General features: G+C 37.8%; 5 protein-coding genes across 5 annotated transcripts in view; 1 reads left to right on the top strand and 4 right to left on the bottom strand.

Annotated features, from left to right (window-relative positions):
- Positions 1-53: 53 nt before the first annotated feature.
- LOC141830417 (stromal 70 kDa heat shock-related protein, chloroplastic-like) lies at positions 54-6,702 on the bottom strand. The gene is made up of 8 exons (XM_074717847.1): positions 6,104-6,702; positions 5,503-5,755; positions 4,500-4,579; positions 2,236-2,378; positions 2,050-2,148; positions 1,654-1,843; positions 809-1,207; positions 54-718 (listed from the first exon to the last, which is right to left on the bottom strand). Exons 1-8 carry the CDS (start codon positions 6,641-6,643, stop codon positions 320-322), a joined length of 2,103 nt encoding a protein of 700 aa, XP_074573948.1. The 5' UTR covers positions 6,644-6,702; the 3' UTR covers positions 54-319.
- Positions 6,703-7,483: 781 nt separating this feature from the next.
- On the bottom strand, positions 7,484-19,969 carry LOC141830654 (3-oxoacyl-[acyl-carrier-protein] reductase 4-like). The gene is made up of 11 exons (XM_074718070.1): positions 19,702-19,969; positions 15,133-15,275; positions 13,462-13,515; positions 11,252-11,332; positions 11,128-11,173; positions 10,950-11,044; positions 10,830-10,862; positions 8,758-8,892; positions 8,581-8,674; positions 8,053-8,135; positions 7,484-7,968 (listed from the first exon to the last, which is right to left on the bottom strand). Exons 1-11 carry the CDS (start codon positions 19,874-19,876, stop codon positions 7,936-7,938), a joined length of 972 nt encoding a protein of 323 aa, XP_074574171.1. The 5' UTR covers positions 19,877-19,969; the 3' UTR covers positions 7,484-7,935.
- Positions 19,970-23,465: 3,496 nt separating this feature from the next.
- Positions 23,466-24,843, bottom strand: LOC141830653 (uncharacterized). Its single transcript, XM_074718069.1, has one exon. It carries the CDS (start codon positions 24,774-24,776, stop codon positions 23,748-23,750), a length of 1,029 nt encoding a protein of 342 aa, XP_074574170.1. The 5' UTR covers positions 24,777-24,843; the 3' UTR covers positions 23,466-23,747.
- Positions 24,844-25,406: 563 nt separating this feature from the next.
- Positions 25,407-25,814, bottom strand: LOC141830447 (uncharacterized). Its single transcript, XM_074717885.1, has one exon. It carries the CDS (start codon positions 25,812-25,814, stop codon positions 25,407-25,409), a length of 408 nt encoding a protein of 135 aa, XP_074573986.1.
- A 1,302-nt stretch (positions 25,815-27,116) lies between these two features.
- Positions 27,117-27,820, top strand: part of LOC141830446 (ATP-dependent DNA helicase Q-like 5) — a 16,457-nt gene continuing 15,753 nt past the window's right edge. The window contains exons 1-2 of the mRNA XM_074717884.1: positions 27,117-27,321; positions 27,370-27,487. Coding sequence (XP_074573985.1) covers positions 27,117-27,321; positions 27,370-27,487 — 323 coding nt within the window. The remainder of the gene's footprint in view (positions 27,322-27,369; positions 27,488-27,820) is intronic.

The following is a 27,820-nucleotide window of genomic DNA, read 5'->3' as shown; positions in this document are numbered from 1 at the left end:
TCCTAGTTCTCAAACACAGATTCTATGCACACCAAATTATTCAACCTGTAGAATGGAAGAATATAGCTTTCAAAGCATTAATAATTCATAATTTGAGCTTACAAAATAAAAAAGTTGTGAAAGTGCACGACGATTTGTCTTCTCCAAGGAAAATAAAACCTCAATAAGATATCCCTAATGCATATAGTTTGCTCACAAACCTGTTGGCACCCATCCTATTAGTGCTCTTAGTGTTGGTCTTCAAGGATTCAATTTTTTTCCCCACCTATGTAACTTACGGTTTTTGTGAAAATTGTGGCACCTACCCACCTGACCATTCTCACTTGCTATCAGTGAAATCGGCATCGATAACATCGCCGTTATCGGACTCTTTGGATGATGTTCCGGCAGACTCACCGTCAGCTCCAGGAGTTGGACCAGCACCAGCTGCACCTGGTTGGTTATACAGTGATTGGCCGAGCTGCATCACCTCCTGGTTCAAGGCAGCCATTGTGTCCTTCATGCCCTGGGTCGATTCGCTTGCAACTGCATCTTTGAGGTCCTTGAGCTTCGCTTCGACCTTCTCCTTGACAGCTTCAGGTACCTTGTCACCCAGCTCCTTCAATTGCTTTTCTGTCTGATAAATGACAGACTCTGCCTGGTTCTTCGTGTCGATGGCATCCCTCTTCTCCTTGTCCTCTTTTGCGAACTTCTCAGCTTCCTTCACCATTCTTTCTACCTGCATATGATCTCAAAATTCTTTGGATCATTCTACTTGATCAATAGAGAAGCTTAAATATGAAAAAAAATATATAGATGAAAATCTCACTTCATCGCTAGGTAAGGTACTGGCACCAGTGATGGTGATGTCTTGCTTCTTTCCAGTGCCCTTGTCCACAGCAGTTACAGACAGCATTCCATTGGCATCAATATCGAACTTGACTTCAATCTGTGGCACTCCTCGCGGTGCTGGAGGGATTCCATCGAGGCGGAAACTGCCAAGTGATTTGTTGTCCCTCACGAATTCTCTCTCTCCCTGAAGAACATTGATCTCGACGCTTGTCTGACCATCTGCTGCTGTGGAAAACACTTCTGATTTTGAGGTCGGCAACGTCGTGTTCCTCGGAATGATCTTTGTCATCACCCCGCCCAGCGTTTCCAAACCAAGAGAAAGTGGTGTGACATCAAGGAGGACAATGTCACTGACATCGCCAGATAGCACTCCTGCCTGAAAAACGACAAGCAAAAGTCAATAGAGAGAAAATATTCATGTGCTTCAGGCATTGGAATTTGCTTAAGTGTTGCTCCAAAATTGCTTCGCACAAATTTGTGTGCACAATGTAAATGCTAATATCAGAAGCAGCGAAGAACTTCGGTACAACATTAATCCAAAGATTTTACTAGTTATGAACTCAGATGCATATAAAGATAGGTACTCCACTGACTCATCTTAAGCATTGGATTTCTCTAATTGTAATTATTGTTCAGCCGTAGTGAATATACACCTTTGCATGCTAGGAGAGCATTTATAAGTTTCGAGGACAAGAACTTGACTCCTATGCACCAGTTTGCCCCTTTGTCTCAACAAACATTTAAAAATGAAAAACACACATACGAGAATAAATTTAAAATAACTATTTGCATGATTAACGATAATGGTTTTGGAAGCCAAACCTGAACTGCAGCACCAAGGGCGACTACCTCATCAGGATTGACGGTCACATTTGGATCCTTTCCGGTCATCTTCTTCACAAGTTCCTGTACTGCGGGGATACGAGTTGACCCGCCTACGAGGATTACCTCATCTATGTCCTTAAATGAAAGTTTTGCATCTTTCAAGGAATTGTCAACAGGTGTTCTAAGCCTGGTATGACAATCAATACAGGTAGAACAAAGATTAAATAAGTTTCAAGTAAAAACCCAAATGAAACAGACATATGTTACAATAAAACTAAGATATATATATATCTAAACTCAGCAGAATTTTGGTTTGTCCTTTCTTGTTTCATAAGAAACACAAACTGGCACATTGCTGATTAGGGAATATCAAGAAATAAGGTTTTGGCATACCTGTCCAGAAGATCTGAACAAAGTTCCTCAAATTTAGCCCTTGTAATTGTGGTCTCTATATGCTTAGGACCATCAGCAGTGGCGGTGATAAATGGTAAACTAGCAAAAGATTAAGTGTGCAATCAAATTAGAAAGATCAACTCTAAAGACAGTGAGATAAAATAAAAAATGACAAGATAAACCAACCTAATGTTTGTTTGAGTCAAGGATGACAATTCCATCTTAGCTTTTTCAGCTGTTTCAGTCAACCTCTGAAGGGCTTGTTTATCTTTCAAAAGATCAATTCCTTCATCTCTCTTAAAGTCAGCAGCAAGCCAGTCAACGACCCTCTGATCAAAATAAATATTGTTTTAGCACTTTAGTAAGAACAATATGTATGCTATTCTATGGCCTAATGCAGTAAAGCAGGTATACATCCATTTCCTACAAGTCATGTGGAGTTTGGTATCTCTTTATGACGGTTAACAGACCCTCTGGATCCATTTACCAAGGTGGAGTTCATGACTATTATTAATCATAACATAATTTAATGAACATGCCCACTGGCTTATAACAGCAATGACAGCATCAGCCTGAATGCGCATATGCCATCCACCCAGATTCAGTTCCCTAACTGTAACAATAACCCAAAAACCATTATCTATTTTTTGTCATGCATTTCATTCCAGTTAGTTTAATCAAGCCTACTTGTACATCCTCAATCATGTGTAAAGGTTAAACAATTGGAGTATTTTTAGGTTTTATGCCGCAATGCTTTACTTTGTTCAACTATCAAGCATGGAATAAAATTCGTGTTGACACCTGCAACAGCTGAAATGTATCATTCCTGTTCAACACCGGACAACACAAGGTTAAACCACTATGCTACTTGTCCTGGAACAATGTCATATGTTCAGTAATGGATTGGTGGAGTGATATTGAAGTCGAGAATTTGTTGCGTGATAAAGCAAGAGATCCATCAATAACATCTCAATTCCTTATCTGACATATTGAAGAAGTGCTGAGAGAAGATACCAGTAAGGAAGATGATGATGAGGCAACTTTAACTAAAAATCTCAATTGTCTGGATCTCAACCTAAATGTTATCATACATCTCATCTTCAAACACAACCAAATACCACTAAAAGGGAAAGGCAAAGGATCTGCAATTTGTAGCAAATATAAAGATAAAAATTTCAAATCTATTCAACATAAACTAGCTAACAAGAAAAGGACAAATTGATAATTGGTCACACTCCACTCCATGGAATAGATGAGCAAGATCTTGATGAGAGCAAGGAAACGTCATCTCCTGCTAATACCACAATCTGACAAGAAGTTTGAAATAATAATACTGTCAATAGTAATGCAACTACTAATGAGAGCAATGATTGTGAAGATGAACTAGGTGGTGGTGACAATATTCCCTCAACTCCAACATTTGAGTCCTAGACATGTGAGCAGCGTTGCATGCATGCAACCGAGGATGATGATCATGGTGTTAACCCTATTAAGAGCCAATAGCAACGAACTAATAAAAAGGTTGTAGACGAAATGAAGTTCATAGTTATTGAGATATGCAGGAGAGTTTAGCACGATCATGTTCAAAGTTTGTCATACTCTCAACCTTTTATTATAGCTTTCACACATCATATGGTGAACCATTATCTCATAGCTTAATGGCATATGTATGTCCTTATCATTTGTCTATATTTGTTTCAATTCCAATGGTGTTAGTCCACCTCCCAGTAGTGAATCAAGAAATATTGATGGACATGTCGAAAATCAATGTCAGAAATATTGGACATGTTGAAAATCAATGTCAATGCCATAGGAGAGCTATTTCATTTAGATCTTAAAAATTAATGGGTTGATCTAACATGAATGCTACAGGAACCGATGCTCCCATCTAATGCACAATATCACCACTATTGATATCAGTAAGTTGGTTGAGATTCATATAATAATGAGTAGCCAATTGTTCTCAAATATTAATGGAAATAATTTTTTAAATTGGCATAAACTTACATTTGAAAGTAAAAAAGAGTCAAAATTGTATCGGCATAACATGATATAGTATCAAAACAATAATATTTCGGTCATAGACCAAAATATCAACACAGATCAATAAACTTTGCACTATCAAGTAATGCCATTATTAGGAAACATATGGGTAATAAACATAATTCAATCATAGAAACTTTAAAACCTATAGCTCAAGCATCATATAGTATCGAATGGGTAAAACAGTTGGAAAAAACAAACATCACAGCTGCATTTACAAGATATTCAAATATTTTTGTTAGCAAAATCAATTGCATATAAGCGCATAGAGTTCACCCACTAAACTACAAAACAAGAAAATGACAAGTGTCGATGCCAGGATCTGAATTGAAGCGCAAGCATTGAGAGGAAAACACATTTCATTTATAAATATTAATATGCAAAGTTTAACATATTGAGAAACCAACCTTGTCAAAGTCATCACCACCGAGATGTGTGTCCCCAGATGTTGAGAGCACTTCAAAAACACCATCTCCAACCTCAAGAACTGCAATATAGAGGATTAAACAATGACATTATAAGCTGAGAGTGAGAAGCGCATAATCAGTGAATAAGGGAAAAAATAGTAATGGTAATGACCGTGATGACCAAAGAATTATAGACTAGAAAAGAACAGCAACGCTTACAAAGTAGATTGTCAAGAAGCTACTTTCATGATCATGCTCATTTTAAAACCTTTATCATGAAGTATGAACACACTGCTACTGCTCCATGCCATGCTAAATCATCCTAATCAACTTTTAACCTGTTTTCATCTATCTATTCCTATTAATATCATGCAATACAACTAAGTGTCATATGTTTGTCAACAAAGAAACTGTGGATAAATAGTGAGGATAGATCATTAAGTGCTCTGTGATTTGAGTTTCCGCTCGTAGTTTCACAACTAAATTTCCAACTATCAAGCCCCTGCAACATACAATTAGGTGAAGTCCAGTCAATCAAAGGCAAATTTTTGCAGCCAACCATAATAAGAACTACCGAAAGTACTGCCATCTTTAACATTCAAAGCACATTCATCTCCTACAATAATGTAACAAAGGCATTACAAATTTCAAACTACCGAATAATGTGTTTGATCTGAATTTTACAAAAGTTGACATCAATGATGTGAAACTCACAAGATGCTTGTGCATTAAATGTACATTCAAAATTACCTCTTTAACATAAGAAGAATTCAAAATCCAAAGATATTACTGAACTCTACATTTTTCTGTTATACCGAACACTATAGTTCTTGGAAATGTTTAACATAGACATTAAGTGCAAACTAGCAACATGCCCATACTGAACTGGAAGATTGAAATGCCCTAGGGTCTTAGGAATCTGAAATTTCAAATAACATTTGGAAATGAAATTGGCTAGATAAGATAATTGCAAAGATAAATAAACTTCAGCAAGCCTGTTTACCTGAAACATCGAAAGTGCCACCTCCCAAATCAAATACCAGAATAGTTTCATTATTTTTCTTTTCAAACCCATATGCCAATGATGCAGCTGTTGGCTCATTAATGATACGAAGGACTTCTAAACCAGCAATACGGCCAGCATCCTTTGTAGCTGTCCTTTGAGAATCGTTGAAGTAAGCAGGAACAGTTACCACCGCTTTCGTAACTTTATCATTCAAAAACTTGGAAGCATCATCCACGAGCTTTCTCAAAACCTGATGAACGGGAAAAAAAGTTTTCAACAATCAAAGAAAAAATAATGCAGCCAAGTCAAAGCTTAGCAATCAGAACTGTGACAACATAAGTTATAGAATTTAACTTAACCACAAATATTTGCAACAAAGGTCCAACAATTAGACAAGTCAGTATCAGTTTTTATATTATTGTTTTTATAATAAAATGATTCTCAATCATATGGTCTGGGAAACAAGTTGCGGCCACCGCTATGTCAGTGGACTGAAACTCAAGCCAGCAAACTTCTCATAAAGAAACTTCAAACTAAATAGCTCACACGACATACTACTAAACAAAATAGACCCTCAACGCAGGCCAAAATAAATTACCTGGGCTGAGATCTCTTCAGCAGCAAACTGTTTCCCGATGGCAGGGCAATCGAGCTTGACATTTCCATTCTCGTCTCTCAGAACCCGATAAGAGACTTGCTTCAGCTCCTCGTCCACTTCTGACATCTTCCGTCCGATGAACCGCTTCACCGAAAAGAATGTATTCTCAGGGTTGACCACGGCCTGCCGCTTGGCAATTTGTCCGACCAACCTGTCGCCGTTCCTCGTATAGGCCACCACCGAGGGCGTGGTTCGCTGTCCCTCAGCGTTGGTCACGATCGTCGGCTTCCCTCCCTCCATGGCAGCAACAGCGGAGTTAGTGGTACCGAGATCGATCCCGACCACCTTCTCGCAAGCCACCCGCAGGGGCCTATAACCCGAGCCATGACTCCGGCGCCCCGAAACAATCCGAGCGCCACTAGGCCGGCGGAGGCCGAAGAAGAGGGAACTGGAAGCGGCAAAGCGGGAGGACGGCAACTTGGGAGAAGGAAAGGCGCCGGACGAGCCGAGGACGTGGATTTGCGCCGACGAGGTCGCCATGGACGATCGAACAAGCCTACGGATCCAGAAGACGCAAACCCTAATCCAAGGCTAGCGGGCCGGTGGTAGCGCAGCTGCGCAGGGATAAGGCGCCGGTTTTATGGGGGCGTCGACTCGTGGAAGGTTCTCGAATTCGAAGACGATTCGAGCGGACGGTGGATGAAAGAGGAGCAACAGGATCCAACGGCGTAGACAAACCCTGCTTCGCACGGCGACTCGATGGCTAACCAACGCAAAAAAAAAAAAGACACGTGGCTGGTGGTGATAGGCGTCGTGCTTCATTAGGATGGCAAGGAATTTTTCTAATTAATAAAAAAAAGCTTGGTTAAGTCCACTTTGCTTTGTTGACAAGTCAAAGTAAACTTAATTTGACTAATATTCTAAAATGCTCCTCTTATTATAATATTAACAACTACATCATCTAATGTCCCCGGACAATGATGCAAAGATAGGATATCCGAATTGTGACCCAAAGACTCATGATTCGATCCCCAACTACGACATATTTATAAAAATTTTCTTCCAAATGAGGAACGCAATCAAATACTGCTGGACATCTGGACTGACCGCCGTATGCGCTTCCCGATTTACCCTGATGATCGATGGGAAACTTCCGTAGAATCGGACCGACCACCCCCAAGGATTGAGTCCACGAGACTAACTGTGATTTATAAAAAAAACAACTACATCATCTAAATCAAAGGGAATCTGAAGAAACCAACAATTATTATTATTATAAACTCTATTGGACTCGAGATTAATATGTATAATAAAATTTAGTCATTTAAAAAAATAATTCAAATCCAATAAAACAAGACTCATAAATCATGCTAATAAATGTACATGAACAACTACTGTTTTAGATTGTAGTGATGCCCAATGATGGGCTTGTAACTTGGTCAAAGTGAGTTGGCTACATGGCACATCACACTGTATTGGATCAAACTGCAATAAAGGCATGACAAGCCTTGATTTTCTTCACACAGAAAATTAATTTGCAAGTTCATTAATGTAAATAGATCTATGAAGGACAAGACTAAGACTGGACCAAGTTTATTGGTTGAAACAAGAAAAGGTAGGAGCAAGGATGAAAGTTCAAGTGGTGGTATTTGCATTGTATCACATTCCCTAGTACTCTGTCGTCTCGCATCCTCGAATTCTCTGGCAGATCTGCTAAATACTGTGAAATTTTTTGGCAATTCATGAACTAGCATTTGCCGAAAACTAAAGCAGGGTGAAAACTCTAGGCGACAGAATTGCCAAATGCCGAACATGAAAACTGCTTGGCGGTGTTACATTACCATTCCACCATCAATGGTAAAGACCTGCATCATAATACAGTGAAATGCTCTCAGGAAAAGTGCTTGAGTGTTGATACACTTCGATAGGATGAATGGTTCCATGGTTACCTGGCCAGTAATGTAACTTGATGCGGGATTTAGGGCCAAGAACTCCACCAAGCCAGCGACTTCTTCTGGTTGGCCGTATCTCCCTGAACGGTTAATCTAAGTGATAACAAACTTATAATATTGTGAAAATTGGAAATAATAATAATATTGCATTGCTTGTTTGCAAGAGGAAAGTATTAGCAGCCTATTAGCAAAACTGAAGGTATTTTGCAGTATAATCATAAAAACTCAGCAACAAAAAATAGCTGCAGCTGAAACAGAAGTCTAGGTAATCGGAAGCTGAGATGAAAAAAGTTTCTGAGATGATCTAAATCGGTGTAGTGGTACACAGTTGGGACAAAATTCAAGCGGAGACTGCGAGAGTTCCAAAAAGTCAAGAGGTCTACGGTTGATTACTATGTATAATTGTATAGCTGGTAGGGTGGTGCCTTAAAACAGATCCAACTTTAATGAATTTAGACAGTTGTAGGAAAGCATTATGAGGAATTATGCTTCATGTAAAGGCATAAATTCGCATTTCTAATATACCTAAGGGAATGGTCCCCAATATTTTCTTCTCAATGTCTTCGCCTAGTTTAGCAGTCATATCTGATGCGATGAATCCAGGAGCAACAGCATTCACCTAAAAAAATGTCACTAGACAATCAGAACAAAGAGAATTAAAAAAAGAAATCAAGTCTTTTACATGACTAAAACAAAATTTACATTGATATTCCTGCTTGCATATTCCTTTGCAACACTTTTAGTAAAACCAATAACTCCAGCCTTTGCAGCGCTGTAATTAGCTTGGCCAACATTCCCCACAAGGCCGACGACAGATGCTATGTTAATAATTCTCCCCTATTCAAAAATAAAGCGTATTGAATGGTTATATTGACAATTAATGTTTGATCATAATGAAGCACAAAAGCATAATGGGATGCAGCAAATTGATTGACCAAAGGCTGTAACATTTGCAGGGGTGTAAACGAGCCAAGCCGCTCACGAGCTATTCGAGTCTTGATTCGAAAAAAAGTTCGTTTGAGTTCGTTCGATTAAGTTAACGAGCCGAGCTCGAGCCTGATTTCGAGCTCGAAAATATTATCGAGCCGAGCTCGAGCTTAACAGTATTTGGTTCGTGAGCTCGCGAACATGTTCGTTTAAAGGCTCATGAACGTGTTCGCGAACATGTTCGTTTAAAGGCTCACGAACATGTTTGTTAAGAGACTCGCGAATATATATATATATATATATATATATATATATATATATATATATATATATATATAACATGAATTATAAATATTATATATTAACGAGCCAAGCTCGAACTAAGCTTGTTTAACTTTTAAACAAGCTATTTTCGAACCGAGCTCGAATTAAATTTGTTTAACTTTAAACGAGCCTTTTTCAAACCGAACTCGAACCGTTCGCGAACTATTTAATTTCATTACGAACCGAGCTCGAGCTTAAGAATTAAAGCTCGAATCGAACTCGAGCCGAACTCGAGCTTGGAAAAAACGAACCGAGCTCGAGCTCGAGCCTCTTACTGTTCAGCTTGGCTTGGTTCGATTACACCCCTAAACATTTGCAGCCTTCATAAGATTGTCAAGGTGCATCACTAAGAGGGCAATTCACTAATAAGCATAAACTGCATAAAAATTCAAACTGTAGAAGGCAAATTTTCAAGTGTATATATTTCTGCACTCAAGTCATAGAATGGGATGATAAGAACGGTAGGTATTGAAGATATCGTACATATCTAACAACCGCAAAAGAGAATAACAACACATTAAGCCCAACTACTAGCCAAAATACTTGAACCCAACTTAATTGAAGTTTAGCCATCCATTCCTGTAAGCTCCTTTCATTAGCCCACATCTCGGCATGTAGAACCAAACTAGAACCACAATCTCCCTGCCTAAGGCTCAAGGCTAAAATTCCAAATGAAAGCTCATAATCATCCCTAATTGGCTGATGAGCAGCATGTGAAGCTCAATAATAGCACAGACATCACATAGACAACCCTCTCCAAATAGCTTGCCATACCTAAGATTTAGCTCCACTTTGCTACCAATTCTAATAATTAGTCTAATGAGAGAATTGGATCATTAAGTTATTAGGCAAAAATATTGAAAAGTTAACGATAATTCAGCCATCATTGAACCAACAACTTGCATGTGTGACTAACTAGGGCATCATGGTATATATTGAAATCCACTTATGCTGCTTCGATTGCCAATCAAATCCGTCAATACCATGATTTCCTGATATACATCTCGACCCTAAGTTTATATTGCTAGCAAGAAATTGGAAAGCACATCCCAGCCCTAGCTATACCTATCTAACAGGAATAAAATATATGACACAAGACCAGAAAGTCCATTGTTCCAATATCTTCATCTAATTTAATGTAATACCACAGGAACTCAGATTTCTTATTACTTTCACAGCACATGCTCAGAACTGAAAAAATAGTGACAGAGATTCTTAGTATAGGGACATGGTAATCAGAAGTGACCACGACCAGAAAATAATAATTTGCCAATTATGTAACAAAAAAAACTCAACTAAAAACCAAATAACTCAAGAATTCTTCAGTACAGTTGATTGCACATAGTGGCCCAATAATACATTCATATCTTTCAAAATTTACTGCGACTAACAAAGAATAATCTGGTAATGTATGCAATTAAATTAAACCAATAAAACTGTCAGCAGATTCCCTCCTGGATAACAAAAGGAATGCATGCTTAAGTATTAACTAGGTTATAGCAAAATTAAGATGAATATTGTACCTTTTTCTTCTTCAACATTATTTTGGCTGCTGCCTGCAGAGTTGTTTATGTAGAAATGGAGGGTTAACTAATTATCATGCAAAACTCACAAACATAAATCTTAGAGGTTAAGAAGCAGACCTGTGTACAAAGGAAAACACCTGTAAGATTAAGGTCAATGACTTCCTGCCATTGAGATGTTTTCATTCGCATCAACAGTGTGTCTCGTGTAATTCCTGAAAACACCAATTATTATTCACCGTCAGGAAACAATATATTTTAAAAAATACAAGCCAAGAAGAGTTGAGATTCTAAAGACCTGCATTATTAACTAAAATATCAACTGTTCCCCATGTATCAACTGCCTGGAAGAATCAGATTTACAATATAGTAAGTTACAAGCTAAATGTGAAGACATTGAATATGTAGTGTTTCTAACTAACAGTTTTTATCATAGATTCCACATCAGCTTCCTTAGAAACATCACCACCAAAAGTAATTGCTTGACCACCAGATAATTCAATCTGCAGATATTGGTGAAAAATCAAGACACAGCATTAGTCTCACTGCAACAAGAACGCCTTACCAAGAGAAACTGTATTGGCAAAAATCATTTCAGCACAACCAGAAACATATTCAGTTCACAACTTTAGAAACATTGTTCATTTGCCTTTTGAGTCATGCATCAATGTATCTATTTGTAAAGGTTAATTTTATGATCATGGTTGTTAAAATCAGTAATGGTAGTATCAGGATCAGACAAATGAATTGTTTCTTTGAGTAACAGATTATCAATAACACAAATGATAAATTACAAATAGTTGAATTGATAGAACTAGATAAGTAACACAGAATATTATCATAAATTAAAAATCTTAAATAAAATTAAAACATTATTAAAAATGTATATCTATTAGATTAATTTATATATAATTAATCATATTTTTATTAATATAGAATTAATAAAATAACATAAGGACATTATATTTAATGACATCATATCAATAAATATGAAGTTATTAAATCCTGTTAGATTCTTAATATATATTTGATGAAAGTATACTATCAGTTAATATCTCATATTAGAATTTAATTGGGACCTCAATCACATCAAGATCAGGATTATAGGAAGGGGTTTGAGACTATTGTCAATTGAGAGATGCATCAATTTGGTGATGAGTCAAATTGGTATGAGGTGCATGAGCCATCAAAATAGGCAAGACAGAAAGATGGATAAGGTGCTTGGCCTAGTTAGTGACTGATTGTGAGCGTTCAAAGGGATTACCTGACCAATCTCACAATAAATTGAGTGTTAGTGAGACTATGTGATTTGGAATTTAAGATATGATAAAGACTCTTTGCTCCCAATTTACTAGGATACAAGAAAGAATCAGCAAAAAGAAAGGCTAGATCAGCCAAGTTTTTTAAAGTAGCTAATTTAAGTAAATGCCAAGGTATTCCATCCATTTTTTTTCTCTGATTGACCAAATTTCAATTAGTTCCATCTATTCAAAGAGATTACTTGACCAATCTCACAATAAATTGAGTCATAGTGAGATAAAAACTCTTTGCTCCCGTTTCGCTAGGATTCAAGCAAGAATCAGCAAAAAAAAAAAAAAAAGAAGCTAGATCAGCCAAGTTTTTTAAAGTAGCTAATTAAGCAAATGCCAAGGTATTTTATCCATTTTTTCTCTGATTGACCAAGTTTCAATTAGTTCTTTCTATTTCCCAATGGATTCCACCCATTTTAGATAATTTCTTGAAACTCTAGTTTTTTAAACTACCTAACAAATCTTTATGAGATGACTGATTACTGAAAATGTGAAATCATCCTTTATTTGCGTGGATCGAACTCGACCAATCCATAATGATATCCGAAAAAACATGTTTATGATGGACAAAATGTGTTTGGATATTGAATCTCATGTCCTCAACAACTACAAGGATGTTTAATAGTCAGGCCTTGTATCAATATACTACCTTACCGTCTACCCATGAATTTTAACTCATTTTTAGAGGTAATCTCTTTGTATCTTTAGTACTCAAACGACCTCATCAATCGTAATGAGATGAGTGATTTCTCAAAAAATATCAAGTCAACCTTTACTAGAACTTAGGAAATCCATAGGGGAACCTAATGATCTTTTTCTTCGTTTGACAACCATGTTTATAACAGACCAAATATGTTTGGACATTTAAATTTGGGTCCTCAATATTGCAATGGTGCTTAACAGTCAGACCTTGTACCAATATGCTCCCTATCATCTCTACCATAAAATGTATCTTCTCATGGCACTCCAAGCTACACTATAAAATCTTCCTACATTCAACAACTCTTGTTCTTATCACTTACAATGCTAAATTTAAAATGAAAAAAAACAATAAAATAAGTTTTCTCAATTGCAAACACTTTAGAATGCTAATGAAATGTAAAATGATACGAAAGATGTCCTCCAAAGGGTAAAAACTAAGCAGGTGACTGGTCAAATTAAAGAAGAAAAAAAAGGCAATTATAAAGTGTGATGTAGAATTTCCAGAGCCCAAATCCCATCACTATAAATTTCTGTTGGAGGACCAAACAAATAAACATTACACTCACAGATGATAGTCTGAATCAAAAATAAAATATATATGACAAATAAAGTGGACCTACTTCTTTGGATACTTCTTCAGCTTCCTTGGACGATCTTGCATAATTCACAAGAACCTGACTTCCATAGAGAATAATAATTAACAGAAACTATACAAAAAATGTTGTTCAGTGGAAATATAGCATTCGTGGTAATAACTCTCCTAGATTCACAAGTGGACCAAATTAAGAAAATTAAAACAGTAACTGGAAAAAGTATATTTTTCTCAGGCATCATTGTACCAACTGCAGAAGCTGTTGTGTGCACCAGAACTTGGACACTAAATCAAAATGAGAGACTCCATGTGGAGATGGATTTGCAACCCATTTTCAGCAATATACTCCAAAAGAAGTAGTTCTCCGAAGAATGTACAATATTTATAGCACTTTGATACAAGATTCAATCACTCCATATGGAAGTTAACATAGCAAGTTGCAGAAATCACACACACACACAACCTACTTCCAAGTCACTGCACATCATGTCAGGTCATTGGCTAGCTGAAGTAAAAAATATGTGCTAAATATATTTCCAAGTGCAATAACAGGTCATAGTCAAACATATGTAGCAGTTACATGGATCTTATATTGACTTTATTTAGTTTTATGTGAGCCCATATAATTCATATTATGTAGGCCATTAGGTATCTTTTAATTAAGTACAAATTTTCTTTAGTATCTACTTACCCCTTACACCAGCTCTAATTGATTCATGTTATATTTCTCATTTTATCACCTATTGGAACTCCACTTATCTGCTAACAATTTTCATTTTTTTCTCATATCATAACCTTCCACATGCTTCTCAACGTTGTCATTCTCTTTGTTTACAATCCAATACTCTGATTTACAGCATGATGAATCACACTACAACATATTCCTTTTTACCTTAATGCCTTGTTTCCTACAATGCAAGGAAACTGCTAGGGAATGAAAAAATGTAGAGAAAACGGATTGTGAAATATTTTCTAACTGTTTCCTTAGAGGGAAGAAATCATAAATTTAAAATTTTATTTCTTAAAACATAACAAAACATAAATCACAAACAGATTTAAAATTTTTTAAAGTCAGATTCAAACTCCATTGCATGCAAAAGTGAGTTCTCTGACTATAACGGAAACTAATGAAAATTTTCCTCAGACTTTTTTCTTCCCTCATTTTTTTCCCACCAACATAAACGGAGGAGAAGCTTAGAAAAACCTTTCTATCCCTTCAAGGGTCATACAATAATCACATGAGACTCTGAAAATTTTGATTTCAGTATGTATATTAAAGCAAGTTTTCATCCCCACTAAAGTGTTAAATCCCAACATTTGAGAATTTATTTGTACTAATACCAACTATATTTAACAAATTAAATTCTAACGAATTTCAAGGCCCATGAAACAATCTTTACTGACTAATATGCATATGATAAAAGGTGTCCATTATACATTATACATATATAGAATCATCCTGATTTGTTGTCCAGATTAGTCAAATCCTAAGCCCATGGCATGATGTTTGTTGTAAAATTATGCCTAAAATAGGCATTATGTTGGGCTAATGCAAGTAAGATGACAAGACTTGTCATCTTCATTTCATGAAGCCTGCAGAACTATATGCTTGTTTGAGCAATTGCAATGTCAACTTACATTTAAACAAAATACTGTGGGCACAAATTTCTATTACAAGGCATGCATCGAATCAACTGACCTTGCAACCAGCTTTGCCCAGTTTTAAGGCTATTGCTTTTCCTATACCTCTTGATGCTCCAGTAACAATGACAACAGGTGCTTCTAACTTTTGAGCCTCTGCAGTAATGGGGTGTTCAACTGCTGCAACATGAGTTCTTACACCTGCATATCCAATCAGCAAGTGCACAGATCTTTAATAGGCTACTTAAAGTTTAGTGGAACATTTCTTTTCATCAATTGTCTTTTCATTTCATGCCAATATGTATCTTGTCCTATGTCTTTTCATTTCATGTTAATGTGAAATGGGTTTTTGTCCTTCTTAGTCTAAAAGGGTCTGGACATATCGCTAATAATTTTTAGTGGGTCCGCTAAAAGTGAATTTACTGAATTGTACACATTCAATAGATGACACATTATGTCTTAAAATAAATTTCAATATCATCTTAGCGGTCAAGATATACATTAAGGTCCATTCTACCAACAAAAAAAGGGGCATTTGTCCTAAACACATTGATTCATAACAATTATTATTTTCAAAAAAAATAATTGAATAAGTCTTTTATAGATATGACATTATTTGAGCGTCATGAAATTATAAATGTATAAATAATTATTTAGGTGGTTTGTTATAGTTCTCATGAAACTAAGCTTATTGTTAACATTAATATAGTTTGGTTGATATCTCTTACTCTTAAAATCTACTATCTCTTATGTATTTAGTGGTAAGTTGGCCATTTTTTACGATATATCAATCTGAGTATTGACAACTAATGATAATTATAAAATAAAAGGATTATGATAAATTAAATGCGATGCAAAAGAACATTAAATAATAATTATACTTGTAATAGTCAAGGTTTAAAATATCGAGCCATGCCGAGATTTTAGTACCATATCGTACCATGCCGGTATAGTTTCGATATTTTTAAAATAAAAAATTTAATCTAAATAAAAAATTTAAAAATATTTAAAAATAAAATATTTTTAAAATAATAAGATAATTTTACGAGGCTTTAATTAAGCCTATTTAAATTATCCTCAATTATAGCTAGGAGTTGATTATTAAAACTTAATTAAAGAGAAAAAAAGTCGACCGCAACAGGCCACGCGCAACCAAGGGTGCGCACAGCCCGCACGACGCCTCTAGAGGCGTCGCCGAGCTCGAGTGATGCCTCCAGTGGTGTCGCCAGACCCAGGCAATGCCTCCGGACGATATCTCGACAGGAACGCTTGTAAGTGTCAATCCGCTAGCGAAACAAAATTTTTTGCCGGTATCGCGCGATACGGCTCAAGACTTCAATCCTTGGTAATACTATATATTTTGATATGGATGATGATTAAACTACATAGAAAACAATGTGATAGTATTTTGGCTCTTCTAAATAATACATGATAGTGTGTAAAATTGTGGAAACATCAATTAAATGTAGGTAATTTAAAATCACCAACTAAATAAAAAAACAATAATTTTTAAAGAAGAAATGTGATTATACTTAGATGAGATGATGAAAGTCTTCATCAACATTGAAGTTGCCTAATAACATGCATTTTATTAGTTTATTTTGGTCCTAATATTTAATATTTTGGTCCTCTCATTATATAATTATTGAATATTAACACCTATTCTGAGTAGGAACTTATTTTGGACCATATTGTTTATTCCTACAAATTTTGGGTTGAATCTAACATTTTCCATGTGTTTTTGTAGGAGACCTAAAGTGTCATGAAATTGAATCAAGTTCAAGTCAAGATCAAGTGAAATGAAATTAGCCCAACCCAAATTTGGATTCATGTGATCTCCTATCCTATTGCGGATTCGGGTTTGGGCTCACAAAAGGATCCACTATGACCACAACCTGCGAAGGAAGTTAGAGGGGGGAGCAACCCTAGCTGCCACCTCGATCCACACACACAACCCATCTCCCTCATCCCTTCCTCTCCACCGCACGCCTCCCACTCACGCCTCCACAACCATTTCTCCCTCATCCTAACGCCACCACCCAAATCTCACAGCCACCATCCTTCACGCCATCCACTCACCAAGCCTCCACTCACGTAGCACATCACTCCCATTCCATCTCCCCTCCACTCATGTAATTCCACAACGCCACACTCCACTCACAGCCTCCTTCCCTCACACAACGCCACAGCCCCCAATCACCCCACCTCACGCAGCCCAACGCCTCCCACTCACATTCACAACCCAACTCCTTCTCCACCAACGAACAACCACCTCCCCTCCACTCACATCACGCCACCAACCATCTCTTCTCCCTTCCAACTCCACTCAACAGCCCATTAACGCCATTCCACAGCCTCTCCACCTCTCCCTAACACCTCCAAAGCATCAGCCTTCAAGCCTCAGCCAGCCCTCAATCATTTCCAGCAACAATGCCACAGTCCTCTGCGGAAGTTCTAGCCGATCGGATAGAGCCAAGCAGCCCCCCATTTCTTCCTGCGCGAGTGGACAACACACATTTCAACAAATTCCAGCAATTTACAGTTTTCTTTTGTTTGATTGTTCTTTCTTTTAGTGTTAATTTAGCTCCCTTACAATTGTTACTTTGTTACTTTATCACATTGTTACTCTAATTTTCCTTGTTACAGTTTGTTGAATTCTTCCTTTTTGAATGCAAGTTGTTTGTTAAATTGCCTAGTAGAAATTCTGTTATGTTTCACATCAAATCTGTCCTATTTTATTTATACTGTCCATTTATGTTTAATTTTGTTCGTTCTTGTTTCTTGGTCATGTTTGAATTGTAATTAATTGAAATTTCAATTTCGGATAGTTAGGATTGTTAGGAGTAAGTTGGTGGTTGAGTTTTTATTGTTCCTAGCATCTAACCCCCCCCCCCCCCAAAACATGCATTAGTTTAGTTTTTTTTATTCTTCTCCCAACATATAAAATTTCATTAGATTTAAAGATTGCAAGTATTATATTGGGTCCTTGAGAGACGATTCAGGTTAACTCTATATTACATTATTGGTTAGAACTTGATAATTAATTGAAACCGTAGTACGACAAGAAACGGTTATCAATTTTGGCGTTGTTCTGGGTGGAGGCGTTAGGATGAGGGAGAGATGGCTGTGGAGGCATGAGTGAGAGGGAGGCATGCGGTGGAGAGGAAGGGATGAGGGAGATGGGTTGTCTGTGTGGATCAAGGTGGCGGCTAGGGTTGCTCCCCCTCTAACTTCCTTCGCGGGTTGTGGTCATAATGGATCCTTTTGTGAGCCCAAACCCGAATCCGCAATAGGATAGGAGATAGCATGAATCTAAATTTGGGTTGGGCTAACTTCACTTCACTTGATCTTGACTTTAACTTGATTCAATTTCATGACCCTTTAGGTCTCCTACAAAAACACATGGAAAATGTTAGATTCAACCCAAAATTTGTAGGAATAAGCAATATGGTCCAAAATAAGTTCCTACTCATAATAGGTGTTAATATTCAATAATTACATAATGAGAGGACCAAAATAAACTAATAAAATGCATGTTACCATAGCCACAAGTTTTTAACTAGACCAATGGATGAACATACTTAATACTACAATTTCACATGGCACTTGCTAGAGACCGTTAAGGTTGACAATGAAGACAAAGCTTGGAGATCAGGAGTGTATGACTAACAAATGAAGTACAACAATACTTCTTCACAACTTTCTCTCTTTTTCTCACTGCTTTTTTTATTTAGTTATTGTTGCTACAGTAACTTGTTAAAAAAATTAAAATAGAGGATTAAAATGTAAAACTGAATATTTTCTATAATAAATTGTAAACTACTAGAAATAGAGTTTATTTGATTTGATTCAACAGGCATGCTACATTGCATGAGGTGTGGCTGTGGGAACCATGCAGGGAACTCAAGATGTTGGTTAGCAACGGGCAGGTCTGACGGCACCAAAGGGAAGTTGGATGATGGTGGTGTTGGAGGGAGTTTGCAGCTGATTGGTATATGCGACGATGTGAGTTTGGAGGAATCATCAAGAAGGAGGCGCCAACAACCTGCATCGCTTTTTCCAGTGGTTGAGGAGGGGAACTAGCACTTGAGCAGGCTTTTTGTGAGGAAGAAAGGACTCACAGGAGCCCAGGTGTCTAACAGGACGAGAAGTGGCAATCGGTGAGGGACTGTTGCAAGCAGCTAACAACAGGGACAGTTGTCGGCTAAGAAGATGGGTATAACTAGTATGAGACCCAATCGCCGTGCTTCAACTTTGATACCAATTGACTCATCACCAAATTTGAATCATCAAACCATGGATGAACTTGGAAGAAATTGATGAATCAAAAGAGGAACTGTATTAATTTTGCCAATAATAAATCTAAATGACTTTTACTAAAAGCTAAACATTATAACAATCTATAAAAAAATTTTGCCGATTTAGACAATTTTAAACTTTTCAACAGAATATTCAATAAGATTTAGCATCTCTTCAATTGATTTAAAATGCTGGGTGGATGCGTTGCGATCACGATCCTATTCTTCACTTAACCAAATTAAGTAGCGACTAGCTTTGAGCATTCAAGACCTAGCGACCCAGGATTGAACCCCCGGTATCATAAGTAACGAGATAAAGAAACGGATACCAGAGGAGGCGACGCCGCCGTCAGAGCTGAGGTGCGCGCTAAGAACCGGGGACCTCGAGGCGAATCCGTGTCCGACGGCTGGGAAGAAGCTCCGGATCTGCGCGGACCTCCGGAGGACGGCGGATTTGACGGGGACAAACGAAACGCCGGTGAAGGCGATGGAAGAGGCGGCCATCGCAGATCTGGAGAGCGGGAGAAGGCGTGAGGAGAGATTGGAGAAGTAGGGCAGGACGGCCGCCAGAGAAGAGTTAGCGTAGAGTGGAGTGGTGAGGTGTCATTCGGAACGAAGATCAAAATCAAGTCGCAAGGGAAACAATAAAAAAAAGTTTTTACTATTTTGATTTTTTTAATAATAAAAGAAAAATAGATTGATATTTATTAGATAAATATCAACATAACGCTTTTTTTAATCGAATAAATTTACTAAAGTATAGAAGAATGGAATTGTAATGAAGCTGAGATAATAGTTTTTTCATCCGGTATAAAAATCAATTGTAATTTTTTAATTTATTTCTTTATAAATAATTGTGAAATTGATTGTATAGAATTGTTAAGGTGATGATTTCAATTTTTATTGAAGTAAAAATATTTTTTATTTATTATAAAGGAATGTCTTATCCGTGTTGTTATTATTTTTTTTTATTTTTAATATTATTATAATAATTATAAATTCTTACAATTAAAATATTTCAACACTAATCAATATAAATAAATTACTATTTTAATTTTATCAATACTAATAAACTTTCTTATAACAATTGTTTTTTATAATTATGTGATCCTAAGAGGCATAATACTTTAAAATTTATATAATACATAATTAGTCTAGTGTAATTTGAGTATCAAATATAAATTAATAATAATAATATATATATTATGTTATAGCAGCCCTTCGATTTTGATTGATATTAATAATACTATATTATAATTACTGTTCTTATCTCTTGTTATATAAACATTTCAACTTTTATTACACATTGGTCAACATTGAGCATCATAAATTAACATAATATTATAATAACTATGAATCATAATTATTATAATATATATATTATTATTTTTATCAATAATAATTAATATTATATTATAATAATTATAGATTTATAATTGTATAATTATATAATTATAGTAGTTATGAAATTCTAACTATTATAATTATATAATAGTTACGAGGTGGTAATTGTTATAATTGCATAATATTTATAAATTTATAGTTGTTATAATATCATTAACAAAAATAAAATATGCAAAGGCTGAATGAGACTTCATTTTGACAATAATACTTTGTTTTAGAGGAGACAAGGGAAAGGAAGGGAAAGAAAGGATAAATAAGAGAAAGAATAATTTTGACTATGATTTAGAGTATAATAATTATTAAAGAAGGAAAGGGGAGAAAAGGATAAGGGGGCATTTGGTTTGATGTTTTTGTATTTTCATTTTCTATTTTCTTGGAAGATGTTGTTTGGTTTGATATTTTTTTATTTTTTGAAAAATGAAAAATCATTTTCTAAGAAAATAGAAAATGATAATATATTATTTTCGAAAAATAAGAAAACGCGGGTGGAAAATAAGAAAATGCGGCCTTCTTACTCCGCGATTTTTTTTCCCCCCGCGTCCCCCCCCCGTGACACAACTCTTTCCCTTCCCCATCGCGAGGTCCTCCTCCTCCGCGTGCTCCTACCCGCCGCGTGCTCCTCCTCGTCGCGGGTGCTCCTCCTCCGCGCCGCGTGCTCCTCTTCCTCCTCCGTCTTGGCATTTGCCACCGAGCCTGCGGAGTTTTTTCGTGCGATTAGGGTACTGCTCTTCCGCCGCGTGCTCCTCCTCTACTCTTTCTCCTCCGTCGCGACATCTTCCTCCTCCGCCCAATAGGCAACGGTCCTTGGCCTTGCTTGCCTTTCCCCCTTGTCCTTGCCCTTGCTTTTCGGGACAAATTACTAAGAGTTGACGCTGCCCTTGCCCTTACTTGCCTTTCCCCCTTCTCTACCCGCAACAGAGCTAACTCAATATCAAGGGAAAGGGGGAGCCGTATTGAACTATTATGTAACACGAATGTTCCTTAACTCTAGAAGTAATATACCGGAATTTGTTTCAATATTTTAGTTGATAGATTATATTAAGAATTGGAGGAAGCTTTCTTGCTCATCAATTCTTAATTTATTAGTTTTTTTTTAAAGAAATAAGAAAAATAGAGATCAACCATTACATCGAGAGAATTTAATAAGAATAGAAATCCCACTATCTGTAATACAAGTAACAAAGAGACATCTCTTCTCCTAGTGAAAAGAACACTTGAGAACCTAATGGTTCGAGTTATTAAATCTCAACTTTGAAATATATTTATCAATAGTTTCCAATCTGTGGACTTTCTTATATGGCCAAACAAATAGAGCTCGTTTAATGATGTCTTTATGTCTATCATGTAAACAAATCGAAACGTGTAGTATTCCTTTACATGTTGGTCTGTTAAAATAACCATTAAAATACCTTAAAATGCTGTCCATTGCAATTCTCAATTTTCTTCAACATCAACTAGTGTCAAAAATATTATAAAAAATACATAAATTTAATACAATATTAGTAAATTTCATTAGATTCAAATGTAAAAGACCCAAATTTGAGATGGAGGTTAATGAGAAAGGTGCAAGCTATGCTAAGGTAAATTTGAGATTGTGAAGACTCTACCTCCAATGGGGGGGGGGGGGGGGGGGGGGGGGGGGGGATTTGGCGGCATCAAATTAGCAACAATGCAAACCATTGCAAAATAGAAGGAATCAATGTCAAAATGGGAAGAGAGGGAGCTATGCCTTGTGGAAATTCAAAACCATTTGTTTCAAATTGCAATGCCTGACTAGCGCCCAAATTCTAAACAGACCTTATGATTGAGAGTTTGAACCACATTCATGTGTCATTCTGTAACAGTACTAGTCGAGTTTACAACACTAGATTGGCTAACCCTGAAATCGAGTGAAGTGCACAAGGAGATGCAAAATAAGAGGAAAGAGTTGAGATAGCGATGAGACAGAATGAGAGCGGCAAAGGAGATGAGTGACTATTTTGGTTTCAACATTTCCAAATGAAAGAAGGGAAGGAGATGAGTTGCAAGTATGGTGTCTCGAGGATTTTATTTTCGCCGAGTTGAGATAACCAAAATCGAAGGTTATGTGCATTTGAACTAAAAACCTTTTTCCCATTTGAAAATGTGGTTAAGATGCTTTGGAAGTTAGGTTGCAGTTATAGCTATTTGAGGGAGGGGGGTGCTGCACCCTTTGAGAAATTCAAAAAGCTGAGTGTGCTGTTTGGTAAAATGTCGAAATGGATTCACTGGGAAATTGTGCCTAAAATCCAGACCAACATGCTTCAGGGTATGTCAAGAAAAGAAAGAAGATCAAGTTAAGCCATTGTAGTGTGTGCTCAAAAGTGTGGTGATATTTTATCTGTGAATTGCAGGCATTTTCAAGTTGGTGTGATTCAAAAAGAAAAGCCACCATAGATCCAAATTGTAATGGTTGTGTTGAGGCTACATGGTATGTCTCACAAGTAGTAGCAAAAATATAGAAAGAAGTGGGGGTGAGGTTGATACAACTATATTCAGTCAGCAGCTGACTAACATTTTTTTATCTGAATCCATACACAATTAAATATCCATCACCCAAACTCACTTAAATAGCCATTTTGGATGACATGAAGGAAGGCTAATAATCAACATTATTATTATGACATGAAGGAAGGCTAATAACATTATTCTAACAAGTATTATAAGGGAAAAGTGATACATCAAATAGACACATAGTATTCATGCATGCTAATGTATGTCTTGCAAGAACACAAGATACAAACTAAATTGCAGGTAACTTGAGATAACTAACAGAAGAAAAAAAATTGACAAAAAAAAAAGACCAGTTAAATAACTTCAATTGCTGATATATAGATCAAAAAGAAAATGGCACCACTTATTTTGAAACACTGAGAAGGTGCAGAGACTGTGTTACCTTTGGTAGCAGCAGACCAGGACAACGCCAATACTCATATCACATAGCCCATCAGACTCATCCAGTGATCATTGTCCCAGCCCCCTCGTCTGTCATAATCTCAAGAAGAAGGGAGTGTGGCACTCGGCCATCGATGATGCTAGCAGTGCGCACCCCCTGGGCCAGCGATCTAACACAGCAATTCACCTTTGGGATCATTCCACCAGCTACCTTCCCCTCCGCCACCATTTTTCTGATACCACTAATATCTATCTCCTTCACAAGGCTGCTTGGATCATTTCGGTCCTCCAAAATTCCGGCCACATCCGTAAGCAATATCAACTTCTCAGCCCCCACGGCTGCAGCAATCTCCCCTGCAGCAGTATCAGCGTTCACATTGTAGCTCTGCCCATGATCGTCGGCAGCCACTGACGCGATGACGGGAATATGACCGTATGCGAGAATGGGAAGGAGGATTGAAGGATCCACGCGCGAAACATCCCCTACAAACCCTAGGGCGGCAGCGTCCGCAGAAGGTCGTGCGGTGAGGAGGCGCGCGTCCTTACCGCAAAGACCTACGGCCGTGGCGCCTGCGCTGTTAATGAGGGAAACTAGGGACTTGTTTACCTTTCCGACCAGAACCATCTCGACAACCTCCATGGTGAGCGCGTCGGTGACGCGGAGACCATTGTGGAACAGCGGCTGGTAACCGAGGCGAAGGAGCCAGGAGTTGATCTCCGGGCCGCCGCCATGGACCAGGACTGGACGGAGACCGACGCAAGAGAGGAGGACGAGATCGTTGATGACGGACGACTGAAGATCAGAGGATTTCATGGCGGCGCCACCGTACTTGACCACGATCGTCTTGCCACGGAACTTCTGAATGAAGGGAAGAGACTCCGACAGGATGTCGACACGGGTCTGAGCCGGTGTCTTGACGGGTGACGAAGGTGCAGCAGGCACGACGGCGGAGGCGGCGGCGGCGGAGATGGAGCTCATGCGGGTTGGCCTCGCAGGGAGCAAGCCAGGATTAGGGCTATGTCTCTGAAGGGATTTTAACGGAAGCGAGCAGCGGAGAGGAGTTATAGAGCTTTGCGCAGAGAGCATCGTGACGGATGCCGGCGGGACGAAGTGTCCGCCGAAAATAATCGCTCGAGAAAGAGGCAGCGCAAGGATTTAGGGACTAAACAATTAATGCTCTGTTGCAGAGGAGGCGTGAGAGGGTAAATCAACGATGGAGCGAGTTAAAACAGAGAAAGGGGACGGAGTGAGTTAAAAGTGAGAAAAGGAGAGATACGAGTAAACTTTATTCTCGTATGTTTATGGATCATTATAATTTTTTATATTTTAATTTAAAGTGTAAAGAAGAAGAAAATTTTAAAAATATTTTATTTTAATTTTATATTTATTTTAAAATATTATATTAGTTTTTAAATATTAGATTTTATATTAAAAATTTAACATTCATTGTAATCCGTCCAATTTCCGTTAAAATAGTATATTAATTTTCCCATTAACTTTTGTTAATTTATAAGATTTATTAAATTTAATCTTAAAAAGTTATTACAATATTTTTAAATATAAACTCATATAATTACAAAACTAGTTTAAGAGAGCACAACCAGGGGCGGAGCCAGGATTCTTCGGAAGGGTGGGCCAAATTTTTTTTAACAAATTAATAAAAATAATAAATATATTTAGATTATAATAAAAAGTAAACAATTATCTAAGAAATGCTTAAAGATCAACTCTTCGTGTCTTCAAATTCTTGAAGTCTTGAATTATATCATCATAATCATATTTCTCTGCAATTCCACCTTCTATGTATACAAGCAAACTATTGCTAAGAAACTCATCTTCCATCTTACTGCGTAATCTTGTCTTAATAATCTTTAAAGCAGAAAATGTTCGCTCAGCACTAGCTGTGGAAACTGGAAGAGTAACAAGTAGACGAAGCAATCTGTCAACCAAGTTATAAGCAGTATGTCTACTAGTTTCAACTAAACATCGACACAATTTTGTAATTGTCCCAATCTTTCTCAACTCAGCATCTTGAGAAATATCCAAAACAAAATGATTCAATTGATTCTCTAACGCATACCTATCTTGTAGGCTGAAATCCTCTAGATAGTATTTTTCCACCATTTTACATATTTCTCCAGCATTAAAGGATCTAAATTCATTTCTCGGAACTAAAGTAGCCATAATAGATAAAAGATCCATTACCTTCTCATTGAACTTGTAATTTAATTCCTGTAACTGAGTATCTATTGTAACCAAGACACTACAAAAAAACAGCTATTTTGGGACGAAATTTTGGGACGAATAAATTTCATCGCCAATTAGCAACGAAATTTGGGACAAATCCGTATTTCGTTGCTAATCTGCAACAAAATTTGCGACGAATCCAATATTAGTCGCTAATTTAGCAACTCAATCAAATCGTTGCTGAGTTCGTTGCAAAAAAATAAATCATCGCAAAATTAGTCGCAATTTGGCGACGAAATTGGCAGAATTTCATCGCCAAATTCGTCGCAAATTTTGGCGACAAATTTGATTGTTCGTCGCCAATTTGGCGACTAACATGATTTTCGTCGCCAATTTGACGACAAACTTCGTTTGTCGCCAAATTGGCGACGAAAATCCTTGTTCCAATTTGGCGACGAACATCTCGTCGCCAAATTGGCGACGAACAATGAAGTTCGTCGCCAATTTGGCGATGAAAAATCCGGTTCGTCGCCAAATTGCGACTAATTTTGCAACGATTTATTTTTTTGTCGCCAAAACCCCTACAGCCAATTCTTTCTTTCTTTATCGCACGCCAATTTGGCGACGAATACCGAATTCGTCGAAATTTAGCGCTTAAATTTGGCGACGAAATAATTCGTCGTAAATTTGGCGACGTCGCAATTTGGCGACGACTTTAGCGACGAATTTTTTTTTTTGTCGCAAAAAACCTTACAGCTGAAGATTTTTTCCTTATCCCACGCCAATTTGGCGACGAAGAGCTTATTCGTCGCCAATTTGGCGACGAACAGTCGAATTCGTCGCCAAATTGGACGAAAAGTCGAATTTCGGGCGACGAATTCGTTTTCGTCGCCAAAAACTTACTTAAACCCTAGATCGCGACGGATCTCTTTTCTTCTCCCACGCGTTTTCTGCCGAAGCTGCCTCTCTCGCCGCTCGCCGGATCTCTCCCTCTCTCCCTCGCCGGATCTTTCCTTCGCCGGATCTCTCTCCCTCGCTCTCTCTCCCTCGCCGGAGCTCTTGCTCGCCGGTTCTCTCCCTCACCGAAGCTTTGGGACGCCGGATCTCGCTGATTTCGCCGGATCTCTCCCTGGCCGAAGTTCTCCCTCGCCGGATCACGCTGATTTGTCGCCGAGATCTCTCCGAAAGCTTTCCTCCTCACGTGGTAAGCTTCCTACTTCCTTTTTCCTCTTTTCTTCTATGTTTTTCGCCGCCGACGCCGTTGGAGAAACATCGCCGGACGTAGGGCAGCGCCGCCTGTCCCTGGCCGTCGTCGGGTGTCGCTGGCCGCCCCTTTCCGGCGCTGGCCAGCCCTTGCCGGCGCTGGCCGCCCCTTGCCCCCTGGCCGCCCCTGGGCGGTGGCCGGCCCTGGCCGGCGCTGGCCGGCGCTGGCCGGTGGCCTCCAGTGATATATTTCCTTCTGCATTTTGAGCAGTGTTTCATGCTGCTGTAGCTATTGCAAAGGGAAGAAGTTTATGCTTTCTGAATGGGAGAGGCATACTGGATCAAAAACTAAAAATTGGAGGTCCAGTGTCAAAGTTAGAAGTACAAATATGGCATTGGGAAAATGGGTTTGTACTTAAAAACTTTCCAGTCATAGGGATAATAATATTGTTCTATAGGACTAAATATTTCTCTGATTGGCCAGATGTGATTTCCTTAATTGCATGATTAACTTGTATTGACTGAGATCCATGAATATAGAACACCCTATAATTTGGTAGTGTGTCGGTCCAGTGATATATTTCCTTCTGCATTTTGAGCAGTGTTTCATGCTGCTGTAGCTATTGCAAAGGGAAGAAGTTTATGCTTTCTGAATGGGAGAGGCATACTGGATCAAAAACTAAAAATTGGAGGTCCAGTGTCAAAGTTAGAAGTACAAATATGGCATTGGGAAAATGGGT

Source organism: Curcuma longa, chromosome 6 (genome assembly GCF_044706935.1).
Source record: "Curcuma longa cultivar G26 ecotype Majalengka, Jawa Barat chromosome 6, ITB_CL_G26_1.1, whole genome shotgun sequence".
In the NCBI taxonomy this organism is placed as follows: Eukaryota; Viridiplantae; Streptophyta; class Magnoliopsida; order Zingiberales; family Zingiberaceae; genus Curcuma; species Curcuma longa.
This window is presented reverse-complemented; position numbering and strand designations above follow the sequence as displayed.

Bases quoted from the DNA above. Each gene is read 5' to 3' on its own strand.
- LOC141830417 (XM_074717847.1), bottom strand. From the start codon at position 6,643: ATGGCGACCTCGTCGGCGCAAATCCACGTCCTCGGCTCGTCCGGCGCC. The intron at 4,580-5,502 runs GTAAACAGGCTT...TCTATATTGCAG, and splicing joins TGGCACTTTCGATGTTTCAG to TTCTTGAGGTTGGAGATGGT. The intron at 719-808 runs GTGAGATTTTCA...GATCATATGCAG, and splicing joins GTACCTTACCTAGCGATGAA to GTAGAAAGAATGGTGAAGGA.
- LOC141830654 (XM_074718070.1), bottom strand. From the start codon at position 19,876: ATGGCCGCCTCTTCCATCGCCTTCACCGGCGTTTCGTTTGTCCCCGTC. The intron at 11,333-13,461 runs GTAGGTCCACTT...CAATATCTGCAG, and splicing joins CTGAAGAAGTATCCAAAGAA to ATTGAATTATCTGGTGGTCA. The intron at 11,174-11,251 runs GTTAGTTAGAAA...TGATTCTTCCAG, and splicing joins TGGAATCTATGATAAAAACT to GCAGTTGATACATGGGGAAC.
- LOC141830653 (XM_074718069.1), bottom strand. From the start codon at position 24,776: ATGCTCTCTGCGCAAAGCTCTATAACTCCTCTCCGCTGCTCGCTTCCG.
- LOC141830447 (XM_074717885.1), bottom strand. From the start codon at position 25,814: ATGGTGGAAAAATACTATCTAGAGGATTTCAGCCTACAAGATAGGTAT.